Raw genomic sequence first — 18,512 nt, 5'->3', positions numbered from 1 at the left:
ACCCCATAGACCAGTTCACCCACCATCCCGTTCCACGTCTTGGTCTCAGGGTCTCGGGCTCCATACTTGCCGTCCATTACTATTGACAGTTTGTACTTAATTCCAACATGTTTGGCAATCTCAGATGCTAAATCGACGCAGTAGCCTTCATATCTGTCATTCCCCTTCAGATCCGCAAACTTTTTCTTGTACATCACATAAGGAGCTTCCTGTTGATTCAAACATATGCTGGTTTATTCACTCCTATGCACTTGTACACATATAAAAAAATACAGAAATATGCAAACATGCGTTCAAATACATGCACATACACCGAACACGTACACACGCAAACAAAAGATACGCGCACAAGTATTTTTGACCTTGGAGCTGTTTAATTTAGAAATTGTCTTTATTCCTGACCTCCTAACCTCTAACTCCATAATCCATGAGAAATTCTTAATCCATCTTTTTCCTCAAACTTCCCCTGCTGTTCAGGGTTAAGGTTGTTCTCATAATTAGGATGCTAAATGCTAGTACTATATCCACACTCAGTGGCCACTTTATTAGGTTCAAATGCTTGGCAATACAAATAGCTATTTGGCTAACTACATCACAGCAATTCCATAAATTTAAGGCATCTTGACGTGGTAAAGATGAGGAACATGGTCTGGTGTTGGTGCCCGATAGCCTGGTCTGTAATTCAGAAATGGCTGATGCCATAAATTAGAGGAGAATGGGTAGACTGGATCAAGATAACAGAAAGGCAACAACAGCTCAAGTAGCCACTTGTTGCAACTATCTGCGATCTTGGAGACGATTGGTGACAGCAACACGAAAAAACACCTTGTGTCACCACTGACAGCTAACAACAGAAAACTGCGGCTGCAGTTAATACAGCCTCAAAGGACTGACACAGTAACATGTGGCAAAGTCCGATGCATTTCAATTGAAGCTGTAAAATTTAAAGGATACAATTTGGTAAAAAAAAAACAAAAAAAACATGAAAGCATGGATGCCTTGTATTACCGGTTAAACTGAAAGTGATTTAGGAGATATCTATAATGCCACACCCAATTTGATCTTTGTGGCTGACCACTTTTATCTCCTTATATCTGTATTGTACCAGTTTTCCTATGGCTATTTCCAACAGCATAATGCACTATGTCCCAAACCTCAAATCATCATGCTAAAACGACAGTTGTAGTTTAGAGCTTTTGGTATTAATACCAGTGAGTTCTTAAGACAATATATATTTACAAAATTTTCACATAGATATGCTGAGTGTGACCTCTGCGCCAATCTTTGCTATAATTGATGGGGGACCAAGAATCATGTGGAGGACAAAATAATAATGAAAATAAAAATATTTTAGTCTTAAATATTTAGGTTCTTGTCAATTTTTGTTCTGTTTTTTGTCTTAAGAGCTGTTGTGTTGGGTGTTGTATAAAACACGTTATTTGAAATCCCAACTTTGTTTGTGGAAAAATGTCACCAACTGGTTCTTACTGTGCTCAAACATGGAGTAACGGATCCTGACCTCGTGGCATGTGTGAAACTACCCATAGCATGTTTCAAAGTTTTAATTCATGGGAAATTGCTCTATGTTCTTGTAACATTTTCCTTGAAACGTGACCACAGATGCACAGCAAGCACAATCACACACACAGTCTATATATTACTAGCAACAACAAACATGTCCATGCAGTCGTGCATAAACAAACGATGGCCTGCTAATGCACAAATCTGCAGTGATAAAAGCAGAATGATCACATGGTTCGGCTGCTCTTATCAAGCCTTGACAGCCAGCAGACACCAAGCCAAACCAATCTGTAGTAAACTGTATTTTAATCTGTGAGTCCAACTCAGTGACTTTTTGTATATGTAAAAAAAAATAAATAAAAAATGCATTTGTAAATTTTACCAGCCATATTATTCTTATAATCAGGTTGGGTCACTGGTAGGCAAGGCATGGGTCAGCTCAGTGGACAATGGGGATGAGAATAGGGGTGGGGAATGGGTTTCACAAGTAAAGGCCAGTGACAGTAGAGGGATCAGAGAGTGCCTCTGCTATCTCAGCAAGCACACTGCACAGTTAGTTTGTTTTATTCAATAAATGGAAAAAATAAATAATTAAATTTAAAAAAGCACTTAATGGATTAATAATAAACCATGATCCTATTATAAGTAAACAAAGAAGCTAATAAAATAAATAAGCACTTTGAAATGCCTTGCTGCTGAAATGTGCTATACAAATAAAGTTTGATTGAAGTTTGATTGATTGAAAATAAAAATCAACTGGTTGCTATTTGTCATTTAGAATCAAGCAACATAAAAATTCGCTATAACAAAAATAATTAAAAGAAGACCGAGAGCGTGCCAGTTGTTTCACTCCATTTTTAAAAAGACTTGTGCAGCTCGTCCTTCCTCTAACTGAGCACATCGTCATTACAGAACAACATGGCTGCTCAGGAGAGGCGGCATTGTCATTACAGCCACACACAATTAGAGTGCAAGTGGGAGAGCAATGATTTGTTTGTTCTGTGCTGAATGTATCCCATCACACTGGATCCACAGAGTACTTTCTACTCAGGCAGTCTGTTCCTCCTTCTCTGGAGATGTTCAGTTGTTTCCTCTCACTTCTGTGTGATTCTCATTCATATATATAAATAATTTCTTTTTTTTTTTTCTGCTTTTCAGAAACTTTTTCTCCCATCATTTCAAAACTGTTTTGTGTTGCAATAAAATGTTTAACATATGAGCCATCTAGTAAGCCTGACATATTTGGTTGAATTAAATTAGCTTGAGAATGTGCTCCATTTTCCTTAATGTGGCTTACTAAAGTGCTTAGGGTTAGAACATACTTCAACACAGAACAAATGGAGGAGCAATACAAAATAGATTGAAGAAGTGATAACAGGGAAAACCGCCATACCAACTTATCCTTCTCCAATGCTGTTAATTTTGCTTTGCCCAGCTTGTGAAACCACTGCAGTGTCATTCTCTCGTCATTCTGCAGTCAGTCTGTCCCAAGTGTCATTGAACATTTACTTGAAAAGGACAGACGGGTCTACTTACGTATGCGTTTTATGTTTTGCTTTGTTTTTTGTAATTGATGGAGTCAACTATAATCACTTACACCATTTATTGTGACGTCACTGCTACGACAGGCCACTAAAACATGGGAAACCAAAATGCTTTGACACCCACACGGATACAGTTGAAACACTCCCCCCCACCCCCCACCGTCCCCGAAACCGCCTCTTTCGCTGATCTGGGGCCGACTGTTTCAACATGTAGTGAGTGGGTGGAAAGCAACACAAAAAAGATGTGGTTCTACCCGTCCAGGACAGAATGTATCACTCATTGGAATCAACACCATGACCTCGAGTGGCAGAATACGTGAAACACTTAAAACTGCGTGGAAAGTGTACCATAATAGTAGTGACCACAATGGTTCGGTTTTCCTCTGAGATGTTGACCTGAGGATCCATAATATTTACAAATCCTGTGTACTCGTTCCAGCAACCAATCTGCAAAGAGAAATCAGCCGTAAGCGATACATTCCAATACACTCTTGAGAACACCAATGAGAACCTTTAAAAAGTATTAATTCCCCAAAGTCTGTATGTCACTCTAACCAAACTGTAAACATGGGGAAACATGGTGGAGGTAGTATTATGCTGTGGAGATACCTTTCCTAAGGAAGTACAGGAAAGTTTGTTTATGTATTAGGAAGATGTTTTTAGTTTTTTTTTTTTTTTTATTTTTATCCCAGGTGACTTACAAACACGGATGTTTCAATACAGTTAATATAAAAGCTAAGAATAAGATACTCCGAGGGTAGATCACTAGTCAGATCGTGCCAGAGATGTCAGGAGCGGCAATATAGCACACAAAGAAACTAGAAGTGATTCAACTGTTCAAACTTCTTCCAAGTTTGATCACTGATAGTCCTAAAATTAGAGCTTGCCTACTTTTGAGTGCAAGCATGCCACTGACCCTTTGGAATGAACACATATTGTTCCCATAAAGGTCCATTTTCAGTCACATTTGGTGTGTTCACACTGTCTTACCAGAGTATCCTTCTAGCTAAGGTACATGAAGCTCGAGATGCTGAAGACATTTTAGAGCTCCCAAATTCCAAAACATAACTTTTTCTACTGCCACAGTCCAACGCAATGGATCAATGATGCAAAAAAGAACAGGAGAAACCTTCATTCTCTACGTGTAAACCCGATACTCAAAACTATTTGTCGCAGTAACTGCAATGAAAGGAGTCTTATTTGTCAATCACATTAGGTCCCAATATAACATATTGATGTGCTTTTTGTGAGATGACAAAATTTGAAAAGGTTCAGGGGATATGACTACTTCAAAAGGTGCTGTAGAGGGGGTATATATTATTTTGAACTGTGCAGTGATGCAAACTCATTTAAATAACAGCACACATCCCTGAGGCATGCTGCTTCCACCCTGAAGTTCAACTAAAATAGCAGCGAACCAGTGGACTACTAATTCAGAACAGGCAAACAAGAGCTCCACATGTGTCCAAGAACACAGTGAAGGCTTAATATTTCTGCATTCAACATATAGATCAAGATTATAAATTTCATTTTTTTGGTTTTGTTGTTGTGCTGGAACCAAGCAGCTCCTGTGAAATATCCCTTGCATATCCTTTACACCTTCAGCTTTGCAGGTTCTTATAGTAAATTATTGATATGCAGGCCTGCTAACTGCATGTACAGTGAATAATTAAGGACACTATTCCAGGGGCTCCACAGTTTCTTTTGCTCGCCTGTTGCAGCCTGGATGTATTCTGCTGTGCAGATGTTTAAGGCAAATCACTGTCAAGTGTTTGTTTGCGCATCTGAAATAATGGCTGCTTTGGCTCATGATGAAACGTGTTGCATATGTAGTTGCCAGCAGTGTTGCTGGCTGGGAGTTTCCCCTTCACATCTGGTGAGCATTTTTCTGTTCCTCAGATCTTTCACTGATTTCGACAAACAGGTGTACAACAGTGCATTAACTTTCAGCTCCAAGAGGAGGTGCTAGAAAACAACAAACTTCTAAGACTTGAACTCCAAACTGAGCTTACAGCTGTGAATGTATTTGGTGCATTTCACCAGAATAACAATCAAAAAAAGTTCTTAAATGCTTCCTTTTTTCCCCCCCACCCCATCCATTTGTCTGACAGTTATATTTCAGAGGTGTTGCTGGTGGGACGGAGCTGCTGGAGCTTGAGGAGCTCCAGAAAGTCTGTCCTGATCTCACCCCAAGCAAGTGCAACACATATCAGCTCATACATCACTCGTGGCAGTCACAGCTAAGAACCCTCATCCTCTAGCTGTCACCAGGGTGGCTGAGGCTGCAGGTCCTGACAAAGTGCTGCCCGTCTTGTCTGATCTTCCCTCCCCCACGTTCTCCCACTGACCTCCTTTCTCCCTCTCTCGCCATCCATCTCCCTGCTCTCTCTGCCTCTGTTCGGCTGTGCGGGGATGTCGGTGAGGGCTATGCAAAGCTAATTGAAGTGTGGGCTTTGGACGCCTGCAAGGCAGGCAGCATAATCACACGTCATATCAGACTGAGCCTACACTTATCCGGCAAAGGAGAAATTCACAGCTGCCTCTTGGATCTCAGTAGGGTTATGAAATAAAACCAGAGGTCATCATATGGTTCTGGTTATAATGTGAACCTTCCACTGGCAATTACCATTTTGAAGAGGAGCCAGAGGAATTCTTGGATACCTTTTACTGTAATTGGTTATTGGAATGGTAATTACTGTCAGGAGAGAACCAAAATCATATCCGCACTCTCCCACGGCAACAGGAACGCCATGCCTTTTTTTTACAGCACAGTTTTAGCTGTCAGATTGAAGGCTCGGTGTGATTTGTGGACCTTTTAATGCCTGCTTTTACCTCATCAGTGCTGCTACCTAACAGAGGTTCAGAAAGTAATCAGGATTATTTTTTTGTTGTTCACTCTACCCTTACGATCCACACAGCTACTAATGAAATTGACTTTTGAAGCCCCAAGACTTGAAAGAACTTTGTAAGATCACAGTTTAGGTTTTAGATCATGCTTTAGAAAGTCGGATTTCAACATCGTCAGCCTTCGACAGTTTTATGCATGACTAAAGCATGACCGCCTGCATTCATTGTGGTCTGGTACGTTACTTTCAGAAAAGTCCATTTGAGGTTAATTAGTCCTCTGTTTTGTGAACTTTTTCAGAGAAAGGAGAACTTGACTGATCAACTGGTTAATCTGTTTTATTTTTTAGAAATAATTTGGCATTTTTTGCAAAATCATAATCTTATTGCAACAAAGAAAAGATAAAAAAAAAAAAACCAAACAAATTGATAAGATAAGTGACAAGAGTATTTGTTTGTTGACAACTATATCCTTCGATAGTCCCTTGCCAACAACTATACCCTTACTTAGTGGCACCTCCTTAAAAAGATACATTAAGATAAAGCTTGTCATTTAGTGCAGTTGCATAAAAACAACAAAATAAAAAAGGAAAAAAACATTTAATTTTAGTTCATGTTGTTAATTCCACATTGAAAAATAATAAATGTTTTATGAAATAAATGCCTGGAACCACAATTACTGAGAACTCAAAATATTCCAAATAAATAATGGATATCGGAAAGTTTTTTTGGGGTCAAAACTTTTAATTTCCTTTGATGGTCCGTGAACTTTAAACAGTAAATCTCAACTAAGGTGACAGTAAGATTTAAAGCTTTTTATCTAAAGCCACATGTGAATGGTTTTAGATAAAATGCACAAACAAACCATTTGAACATTGCATTTTCTAATACAGGCCTACAAGTATCTCCATGTTCTGTTATATATATATATATATATATATATATATTATTTCTAATAGAGTGTAAAATCCTTCTTTATTATTATTGCAACATTTCAGTTTGACAAAGTTTTCATATTCTAAATAGGTGCTGCGGATGCAAACATGTACAGTTTTGCTGCTAAATACAAGCCAACTTAAACTTTTTAGCCTTAATGTTGGCTAAGGGAAATGATCCCAAGTAGCTCTAGCAGCTGCAAAAGGTCTTACCTTCTTTGGCCCATCCATTTTCATTTCATGTATCTCTATTGTGTAATTGGTCCTGCGGCCATAGTTGTCAAACTGGATATTCCCGGTCATCCCCTGCAGCTGGACCTGATGGAAAAACAGACACTTAGAGCTAGGGAAAAGTGGGAGGCTTGCATCACTTTGAGGATATAGCTGGCAATGCATTAAGGTGCCCGTGTCCATTTCGCAACTGGAGCGCACTCAGTCCGTTAATCAAATGATGAACTGGATACGCTTTAATAAAAGATGTAGTTTTATGGTAATGAGGGCCTGGATTTGAGTGAGCTCTGCACAGAGATATCTGGAGGCAGAGAGCGGAGAATAGCTCTGCACTCTCTCCCCTTCTCTCTGTCACTTTCCATCTTTATCATGCTAACCCTGCATCACTACTTCTCCCAGCCTCCCCGTTTTTTTTTTTTTTCTGTTTGTTCTCAGCCTGCCACTCCCTCCTATATTCCTTCCTTACCGTTTTCAGAGCTCTCTCGATGTCTATGCCCTGGCTCCAGGGTACGGCGGGATTCGCCAGACAGTCTCCTGCGCTGCCTCGACGAGAGACGTCTACACGTTGGCGCCTCAGGTACCTGAATGCCTCGGCTATCACTAGGATGGCGTCGTGGGTCAGAGCAGAGGTGTACTGTCCAAAAAGAGAGTGATAAACACAAACAAGAGAACATATGATGCAGAGAAAAAAAATGTGCTGTGAAAGCAAAAAGACTTTTTATTCTTTGAGAGGCTGTTAAATTGAGGAAAGTCAGATGAAAAAGAGGCCATTTGTGTGCTTCAAAGCACTTTGGTGACTGCCGGTCAGGTTTGTGTGGTTTGGGGTGAATGCAAACTTTGACACCTTATTGGTAGGTTAAATACAACTTAAGCTATCAAGGACTTATCTAAATGTCAGGACCTCATTCAAAACTTTATTGTGGAGAAAGGTGGTGAATAAAGGATAAAAGTTTGATTTTTATCTCCCACGTACTTACCCTGCAACTTCTCCTGACCTTTTCGCCACTGAGGGGTTGAGCCACTTGTTTGTTGACCACCATACCATGGCAAAATCTAATTAAATGGCATTCCAAATCCATTTCTTCCTTGATCATTGTTTAATTAGATGTAAATTGAAGCTGCAATATAACCTTGGCTTGCACTGCCTATCAATATATTGATTGCTCTGAGAAATGCAAAGCAAAGACGCCACAAAGAGCGAGGGAGGGTAGGCGAGAGGGCAAAAGAATGATAAAGGCAAACAGGATGAGAGAGGAACAGCTGATGGAGATTACTTCAGAAGGAACGACTGGCGTGTTCTGCATGCACAATGTAATAAAATCCCGCAAAAGCCTGACTACCTTCAGAGGAGCGTTGCGAGCTTCTGGGAATTCTCTTTCATCCAGCTGGTCCCATCGCTGTTTGAACTGCTGCACAATTGGGTTCTCGGGGTTGACGATCTGAAACCCTGAAATGTTGGCTCCTCCGGCGATGACTTTGCCCATACTCACATTCGAAAATCCCTAAAAATTACACACGCGTGAAATGCGTCAGTGATGATGACACTCTTGCAACTTGCTGTAATTGTTGTGTTCACATCTACGCGAACAATGAACCACATCACGGGGAGAAAAGAACCGGAGTTTCAAACACACTAAACACTTGGGATGTTTAAACACCTTCAAAAACATACACCATATGAGAAAGCACTGTGACTTTGGATGTTGGGCAAAAATGTATCTTTATCAATTGTTCAACATCGTATAAAGGCAGCCATTCAGAGTCTGTGTTGCATCATGTAAGACAAAATATTTGAGCTGGCTGCCATGTTTGCTTTCCTGTGTACAACGGGTCTAAATGCACTGCCTTTAAATCGCCTTCTTCACCCGAGAACCATGAAAGTTAGTTCTTTTCATGGTAAAATTGATGTTTTCTTTCTAAAGCCCAACATTGGGAGCTCATGGTGTGTGAGAACATGTGTCTGCCTCCTGCATAATCACATCTTTTACAGCCAGAGAAACAGCACCAAGGGCACCAAGTGAGAGCAAGCCTTCAATTTATAAAAACTCCCCTGCTAATAACAAGCTGAAATTAGCTATTCCTTCCACAGAGTGTAAGGAAAATAAGCAAAGATGGTTTAAAAGGTTAAGTCATCTTTATCTAATAAACCATTAGTATGCTCAGTGACTGTGCATTCTAATATGACAGCAGAGTTTGGATTTTTAATCATGCATTTGAATTTTCCTTTTTTCGGGTTGGAATAATTTCAAAATACCACCTCAATGCTTTTCACAACAAGTCTTGGGTGCAGAAACTTGAAATTTGTTGCGGATTTCCATTCATCACACATAGAGAGAAATGTATACACATGAACTCCCACTAATGTTTGGATAAATACTCAGTAGCAGATTGCTAAGCTTCTGGCAATTTGCTTCATCTGAAATATCTTTTTTTTTCTTTTTCTTTTCCACATTTCACTTGGCTATGTGCTGGCTGAAATTGAAGATAAAATGTTTTTGGAGATGGTCCTATTTCGTCAATATCTTCTTCACTTTTTTGCAGTGCACCAGTACAGTATCACCATCAGCAGCCATCATCACCTTGCTTGACAGATGGCACAGTTTTCTCGAGTTTCAAATCCTCCAAATATAATTCCTGTCATTGACTATGAGAGCAGCAGATTCAGTGGGTTCCCTTAGAGAACTGCTAAAAACATTTCTCTCTTTCCTTTCTGACTTTTATCTTGGGATGTACATTGCAAATACAGTTTTACTTAGTTACTTGTTGGATTTAAATAACTCTAATCTCTCATTGTAAATAATTTCCCAGACATCATGTGGATTGTTCTTGTAAATTGCACAATTTCAGCTGAAGAGTTTGGAGCAGGGGCTCCTCTAAATTTTAGAAAGTGTCAAAAGACATGTCAACATCTTGCTTAGCTATGGGAGTTTCAGATCCCTGCTCTACATCTTGCTTTGCTTTACAAAGACAATGGATTACTGTCTGGGTCAAATGATTGAACAATTATTTCTTCCAACATGAAAATAGCCCCAAATCCATATTAAAACTCCTTATTGTTAAGAAGGCTAAAATTAGGCAGTTCTTCTGGAAGTTTGTGAACCATACTGATTAACCAGCTAACGCACACATTATATGCAGACGTGCGTGCGTGTGCGTGTGTGTGTAATTCTGTGTCTGGGCTAAGTACATGCAAACTTCTGACCAGAACAAACAAAACATTTACAGAGAAATGAAAAACATGCAGAGCACTTTTTTCCCTACTACATACATCAGCCCAACTATGAGTGAAAAAAATAAATAAATAAATGGTTAGACTCCCTCTCAGGGGAGCAGCATGGTTATTACTCACAAGATTGACCAGCATGTAGTGGTAACCATGGCTGTTCTTCCCCGCGGTCACAACCTGTGGGAGAAAAAAAAAAACCCCATCAATACAGCAAACCACCCATGAGATGAGGGAGAGGGGGTTGCGGCTAATGTAAATGGGCGCAACAATCTCCGTAAATGCAGTGACGACCTGCGAGTGCGCCGGATGTCGCAGGAGTTTAAACAAAGCAAAGTTCTCTAATGGAACAGGAGAAAAGCGGGGAGGCAGGAAGTGTTCATTAAAGAGGAAATGATAATAAGACAGACACAAGAACAACGTGGAGCCTCGTTGAATATTCAGCTTGCTTTGAAGTCTTTCACAGTGCATGGAGGAATCTTTTACAGCTGCTGGTCTTAAGGTGGAAATGTGGGGGAAAAGAAACAACTAAATTCAAAGAAATTTACAGTGAGGCAATAAGACGTGGATCACACTATGCTTTGAAAATATCACACCTTTGGAGCAGAACAGCGTGTTCCAACCTACGCAGCTTGTCTGAAATCAGTAAGCGGTGCTTCACTCTCACTGCGGCCGTAAAAACCATATGCTGCCTTTTTTCTTACTCCATGTTTAATTTTTACTTTTGTTTTATTTTGGTGCGTATGTAAACCCGCCGGCAAAGCCTGATAATACCCCGACTTTCTGTGCGCTGCTCCTGGACAGACTGCTCAGCCAGGGCCTCGTGCCGTCTGTTTTTTCCCCAAGTTTTCCGTCTTCTGCCGATTGACTTCTGAGCTAGTTACGACCACAAAGATGAAGTTTGTACAGATCAGGGTTTTCTTCTTTACAAACACGGCAACAACAGTTTACACCAAAATCAGCATGTTTGCACATGTTTGGCTCAGGCTCTGGCTCTAAAGCAAACTGTCGGTTTATCATGTTTGAGTTTGCGTGTTAAGCCGAGGACACAGGATCTTTGTTACAGGGGATAGTTTACAGCATTCCCACAGAATGGGAGCGAGTGATGAAAGGTACCCTTGTTTCCCTGCAGCTAGAGTTTTCGCTCTCATTTCAGCTGCAATTACAACATTTGCCTCAACCCGATAATCTTACCAGATTTTGGACACGCTGGTATACAGTAGCGTGAAGCAATTTGAGCTTCATCCTTGCTTAGGCATAGCAACCTGAAGGATAAAATAAACCACTTGTCTGCCTCCCTGTAGACACCAGTCAGTTGTTAACAACGGGGAAAAAAAAGTCAGTGGTGCTTTTCAAGAACGGCACATGAGGGAGCACAACCACACAAAACCTCTCACTCAGTCTGTATCGATGGGTCAGCACTCTCTGACAGCTTCCTCATCATTAAGGCTTTGCACCTCCAACGGCACATGATGTCAGACAGATGGGAGCAGACCAAGGGAATGAAACAGAAACAAAGAGGAAATGAACTGATTACAATGCTGAAATAGCAGGAGCTGGCTTTTAGATCCCATCAGTCTCATTTCTAATGAACAAGTGACAGAAAACGCCATGGAAACACATTTCTGCAATGCTTTTAACGATTTAGATGGAGCAGTTAATCACATATCCACCTCGTGTAATGTATTTCAAGCACTGCTGCAATTTTGCAGCCAAAGCCCAGAGCTCCACACACTTTCTTTGTGTGCTAACCTTGACTCTGGCTGTAAGCCTCCTCACACCTGCTCTGGAGCAGAGCATAGAAAGACTTCACTGCTTGCATGCCTGCAGCCCACAGCCAGACTGGCAACAGCTACATAGGGCAACCTTGGGATGAAGCACAGTAAGACACTGATGACAACAGATATACACAGCACCTCCAGCCAGGACACGCAACCCTTTTCCCTCAACTTATTTTAATAAGCAAGATTTGATTCAGGCTAAAACATTGCACCACTAAGTGACTGGTTTATGTTATATAAAATCATTCATTTTAAGTGTTAAAGAACCATTACAAAAGTGTACAACCAAGAAGCTATAATTATTTCAACATAAAGAAACAGTTGTTGTTTCAGAAGTAAAAAGCACATTTATGTTAAGGCTCTCTTGAGAGTAATAGTAACCAATTGTTTTTAAAGTGGGTCCTAAAATAAGGTTTAGTATCTTCAGACACATTAACAGTCTGCAGCCATTCAGTTTGGATAATGAGGGAGTAACTCTCAGTGAGCGCTCCGGCTAATTCTGCCCGTTCTAAAGTGGATTTCAATTAAAGCGGATTTGCCGATATGGCAAAAATAATGCACTTTTTTTCTCACAAGCCTTCCAGAACCCCCAGGTCTTTTGTAAAGGCATTTTTCTAATACAAATCTATTTACTTTGGCTTTGTGTTTAAATCAATAATTATCTATCATTTCCTTTTTTACTTTAAAATAACACTAATAACAAACACAGGGAATAGAACACAAATGTTAAAGTCTCAGAGAGAAACACCATGATCCTAAAAACGTCTGTGATGTGTTTCTGATTTATTTTTAGCAAGTATCACATTAATTATTTGATTTTATCTGTGATTATTTTTCTTCTATTTTCTTGTGTCAGGTCCAGCAGTGTGGGACTCAAAATTCTCGTCTGAGTGCCAAGGTGAGGCCCAGCAGATTTAATTTCACATGCAAAGAATTACGGCAGGTGTAATGCTAGTTTATGAAGCTGATGAAAAGGGATTAAAATAAAACTTTTTTGCCCATGCAAGACTGGAGGATAAAATCTGCAGAGAACACTCTGCTTTAGCAGACCTTCAGCACATCCTAATAGGTTCTGATCTACTGTCCTCATATTGCCTAACCTAATCAAACCTTAAAAATATGGCTTCAAACAAACCCTGTTTTATGGATTTTCTTTTTTATTTATTTTTTTTACAACATATCAGCGTTCAAATAATGTAGTTGTACTTTTTGCGATAGCTTTTAAATGGAACATTTTGCAATGGAGATGGATCAATGCTACCACAGAGCCTGTCATCAGGGTAAACAAGCATAGATGACTAGCGACGCAATGAGAAATTAAAGCTGGTGAAAGAAATTGGATGGTTTAATGCTCGACTGGCTCTGATCTGTGATTTGAAACTAAAAATCTAATAATTTTGTAATCAGTGATTAAGTTGTGCAAAAATGCAAACCGATCTTCCTAATAACACTCAGAGTTGAAGTTGCTACTGAGGATAGGAGTCCCAGTTTCATATTTTCATTGATAGTTAGTTGACTAAAAATGAAATCAGACTTTTTGATACATTTAAACAGGCAATGTGACTTTGCCCTTTTCCTTTTTTAAGAGTTTAAGTTCCTTCTGCCATGGATCAACCTGAGATTACAAAACATTTACAGTGTTTTGGAAATTTCACTGTTGAGGTAAACAGACTTAGATCTAGATGCTAACCATGCTAATCATTCTAGTCATGCCAGTCTGTAATTTAACACACTTGAACAAGTTTAAAATGTCATGGCTGTAAGTCTTGTTTTTATTATTTCACAATACCGAAACAATGTGAGGTCTGTGGTTAAGACCATTCTATTTATGTGAAGAAAGTCAAACATAAGTATTTGTTATTATGGTTTACGGCCAAAATAGAAAAACTAAAATTGCCGAAAATTGATGTTCGCAGGTCAGAGCTTCACAAAATTGTTGATAGGCAATAGGCCATAAAACTCTGTCATCGGTTCATGTCTGTAGATGTCTATGTACAAAACCATTAACTGATTGGTACTTTAGATTTGAGCTGTTTAGACAGCTGAAGATGATTCCAGAAAAAAGCCGAAAGAATCTCTCCCTTATGCTTTGTGAGATCTGTGTTATGACAGATCTGATTAAGATAAGATATCGGCTCATCATCATTCACAGAATAAAAAAAGAGTGCTTTGAATTCTTTTGAGATGATTGATCACAATTCTCTAATTTGATTTAAATTATTGAACTTTTTCTGGAATAACTTCTTTTGCGATTTTTATAACAATGCAATATTTACTAGAAGCAAAGACGATTTTAAATTCGCTTACACTGGGTCTTTGTGTGCCTTGGTCAATATCTTCCATCATCCTATTACTCTCATGTGGTCTGTTTCGCTGTGGTCTTTGGAATGCAAACATAAATGCACACCACCACTAAAGAAAACAAAATCCTTCTGTTTCCCAGAACGATTTTCCCCTTTTGCACATCGATCCAGCAGCTTTCTCCACCATCTTTTGTCCTGCAGCTTAAGGAGACTTTGCAGAATTGGAGTTTTCTTTAAAGCCTCATGAGGGAAGAAAACTCATCTGAAATTGACTTCACCTTCGTTCAGCCATGAACGGGACCTATAGCCGACAGAAAGAGCCAAATGTAAAACTACAGCTTCAGATTTTTTAGAAACGTCTCCACAAAGGATGACCTTTCTACCGCAGACTTGGCAGCAACACAGGAAAAGGCAGACCAAAATGATTCTCACAACCTTATAAATATCACTAAGCTGGATGAAGGATGAGTGAATAACAAAGTCATTAATTTAGGCCACCACTTGAAGAATGAAAGAAACCAAAATAAAATAAATTACCAAACGGAAAAGGAACACAGTGCAAAAATCACAATACCTCTTCTGATTTTTCAATTTTTTTTTCACTTGAAAACCACAGATATAATTGTGTTTTATTGGGATTACGTCTAATTGTAAGCAAAACAATCATTGGTGTATAAGGTTTTTTGACACCTTCTACATCTAAAATCATTTAATAATAAGTGCATTTGTCACCTGACAAAATAAGTTAGCAGCAGTTGTATGCAGTTAGACCTGCATACAATTGCAGGCCTAACTATTTAAAATTCAATGTGTAAAATTCTGAATTTTACACACTGAAAAAAATTCAATGAGTAAAATTAAGGTTGAAGCGAGCTGGTCAGTGACGATCTCAAAGGTTTTCTAGAGAATGTCAGTGAACAAACAGAATCATGAGGGAACACACACATGCACGCAAACACACTTATGGAAAACCTTTGAGAAGCTGCAGATATTCACTGCTGAGGTGGGAATATCTGTCATGCAGACCCACGTTTTTCATAAAACACATTAAGGTACATGTTCATAAAGTATAAGATGCAAAAAGATGCAATGTATCCAAACAGTTTTGTGGTCACTGAAAATATTTTTTTTGCATAGCAACTTAGCTGCATGATCGTATTAATAAGCTAATTATCCCGGTCAATTATCTTGTGTTTAGTGTTAGCAGACATTACCCCACCTAGTTTTTGCAGCTGAAGGAGTTGATTTGTTTTCACCTGTTACTTGCACAAAGTTTGTTTGTATATATATATAAAAAAAAAAAAAAAAAAAAAAACTCTGTTCATAACATGTAGCTTTAATCCTAGCCCACTATTGGCATATTAAACAGACTAATGAAATTGTTCTGTTTCATATGACTATCTTTACTGATGAATAAGATAAATAATGATGTCTGATGATGATTGTCATTCCTCAAAGCGGTTGCTAAGTGCAATAAATAAAAAGCTCTGACTTGTTTAACAATTAAAGCTCCGTTTTGGTTTGTCATTTGAAGATAATTTAATATGATACACAGGATATGAAAGCATGATTCTCTATAGAATATTCAGAAGATGTAATCAGGCTGCATCATGGTATGATCATTCCCAATGTTGGCTAGTTTTGATCTTGGCTCTGCAGGTCTTAACCACTCTGATCCTGCTTTCATTTCAGTAATCTGACAGCATCACAGCTCTAACAGGGCGCTCTGATTCAAACCCATTGAACTTAAAGTATGATTTATATTTGCATTTTTAAGTGTCCGTAACAAGCCATCCTGACTGCTATTTCATTTTGCTCTGCAGTGAGCTACCAAAGTGAAGCACTCAACACAGTTTGGGACAATAGGCTGAATCTGATCTCCGTAAGCCTTTGATGCAGAAGGACTTTCCTCTCTTCGTTCCCTATTTTTACTTCAAGGCTCTTGCAGAGGTGCTCTTGCTGGAGTACTCCGGCTTAATTTACAGCCGGCTGTGGCAGGGATGTCGTTTTTCCCTGGCTGCAGTGATTTATGCCACCTAAGACAGTGGCAGAAGTGTTGGCCTCCCCCTCATTGTAGTACGTTTTAGATGCACATGACTTGTATTCAGATAACATCTCGCCATTGTTTGGAGATATAAGAGCAATTTGGTGTGGGACGTTTTGAAAGGAAGAAATCATCTGACACCGCGGCTCATGTTTGTGTGCCAAAACTTTGAAATTCTAAGATAGCCTATCTCGTTTTTACTGAAAACGATCTGGGTAATTTTTCATGCCTGATAACGTGAAAATAAGGGTTCCCCTGGGTCACAAGCTTTATTAATTCACACTGTGTTCCTGTGCAGTCCTAGAAACATCATAAAATCGCACAGAACGTCTCAGCCTCTCATTCAAAAGTTGAGTCAGCGGGGTAACTTTCTCTTTAATGATAACACTTTAATCCTACTTAATTCCATAATCACAGTTTGTAAATGGTCCTCAACAGCGAAGGTTACTGCAAGGGATTTTAAAGCAGTATGTACCAAGCATGAAGGACTCATCCAGAGCACTGCTCAAGAAGACAAAGGGGAGGTAAGATAAAGTTAAAATCAGAAGTGTTTTTCCAAAAGAGGCATTAGGTCAGAATTTTTCAGTCAAGACTGCTTTATTAGTCTCCAACAGCAGAAATTTGTGCTGTGAAAAAAGTCAACTAAGACATTTCAGCAGTGTGTAAGAGGTCAAAAAAATCAAAAATAAATAGTCTAAAAAAAAAAGAAGCAAGAATTGAACCATATTTTGTCATCATGCCGTCAAATAATCTGGGTTGTTTATATGTCAAACACACAACCGTAAGTCTTAAGTCTAGCTGTATTTTAAAAATGTTAAAACAGTGAAAGGGGGACTTTTTGTAGGTGTTCTTCTCTACTTTTAATGAAATGAGTGCTTCTCTACTTGCTCCCTATTGTGGCTAATGCAATGAAAGTTATGTTTTATCCAAATGGCTGAAAGATTCAGTTAATCTGTTCATCACATTGCTAATAATACCTACACTGTAGGTGAAGGTCAACTTATACTTGGCATGACAGCCAAAATAATGATGCAAAGCTTTATGCCTGAAGCAGTTGGAAGAGGATCTATTTTGTAAAAAAAAAAAAAGTCAATGATGCAAATGACCTGAGCAGAAATTTCATGCAAACTTTCACAGTAAAAACATAAATACATGTAGGCTTCTGCAACTCATAAAAGCACAGGATTCAGAATACTGGATGGATTATGTGTTCCTGGTCCAGAATGTTCCAGAAATATGAATGATGCATTGCAGACAGGAACAAAGCATTTACATATTTTTCTTTTTCACTTATTTATCAGAATCCTCATTTGCATTTTCAACTGTGAACAATTAAAATATTTTGTAGTGTTTATGTCACTGCGACTAATATCAATGTATTAAAAGAATGTATTTGAGAATACATTAAAATTTAATGTTGTTATGTTGTTTCATAAACGTTTATAAATTTGTCTAAATCCACCAGCACAACTTTGAAACTCTGAAAACAGATATACTTTAATACAAAGACAAAATTTGTTTATTAGTCAGTACAAAGTTAAAAGCTGTTACTACTACTACAAGTAAATGATGGAACATTTTTAATACAAATAAACTAAGTTATGAAACTGAGTGTTTGTGATGTTGCACGATGAGTGTGCAAAAATGTCAAATGTTTAATGAAAGAAATGTGTTATTAATATGTTCACCATGTACTGTTGTTTTCTATCTGATTGAAGCCATGGTGACTTTAAAAACAATAATCATGTTACTACATTGTTCATACTCTACTGATGCCCTCCTATTAACAATCTTATTGAGCGCAAAACAACCCGAGTCGCCCCCAAAATGCACAACTTGTCAAAGAATGCAAAGAATTTTTTAAGCAACTGAAAACATTTAAAGATGGCTGCAAAATGACTTAATAACTTCATGGGCCATGTTAAAGCATATTGTATAGAACATTTTCACCCAGCCAGTAGACTTAAATACATGAGGTTACGGATTCCAGATTATGATGTTCATTTAAAATATTTCAGCTTATAGCTTCTATTCATACATTTTCAGTGCAGAAATATTTTAACTCTTTGCATAGAAATAAAATGTA

The 18,512-nt window shown here is 38.6% G+C and overlaps 1 protein-coding gene across 6 annotated transcripts in view; it reads right to left on the bottom strand.

The window, feature by feature from the left end:
• Positions 1-18,512, bottom strand: part of gria3b (glutamate receptor, ionotropic, AMPA 3b) — a 99,847-nt gene that overhangs the window by 22,952 nt on the left and 58,383 nt on the right. For all 6 annotated transcript variants that reach the window (XR_006371611.1, XR_006371610.1, XM_044126664.1 and 3 more), the window contains exons 5-10: positions 10,425-10,478; positions 8,416-8,577; positions 7,542-7,709; positions 7,058-7,162; positions 3,414-3,512; positions 3-209 (exon numbers count right to left, since the gene is read on the bottom strand). Coding sequence is in view for 4 of the 6 variants with exons in the window: in XM_044126664.1 (XP_043982599.1) it covers positions 3-209; positions 3,414-3,512; positions 7,058-7,162; positions 7,542-7,709; positions 8,416-8,577; positions 10,425-10,478 (795 nt within the window). In the remaining 2 variants the exon portion in view is untranslated. The remainder of the gene's footprint in view (positions 1-2; positions 210-3,413; positions 3,513-7,057; positions 7,163-7,541; positions 7,710-8,415; positions 8,578-10,424; positions 10,479-18,512) is intronic.

This window comes from Gambusia affinis, linkage group LG09 (genome assembly GCF_019740435.1).
Source record: "Gambusia affinis linkage group LG09, SWU_Gaff_1.0, whole genome shotgun sequence".
In the NCBI taxonomy this organism is placed as follows: domain Eukaryota; kingdom Metazoa; phylum Chordata; class Actinopteri; order Cyprinodontiformes; family Poeciliidae; genus Gambusia; species Gambusia affinis.
This window is presented reverse-complemented; position numbering and strand designations above follow the sequence as displayed.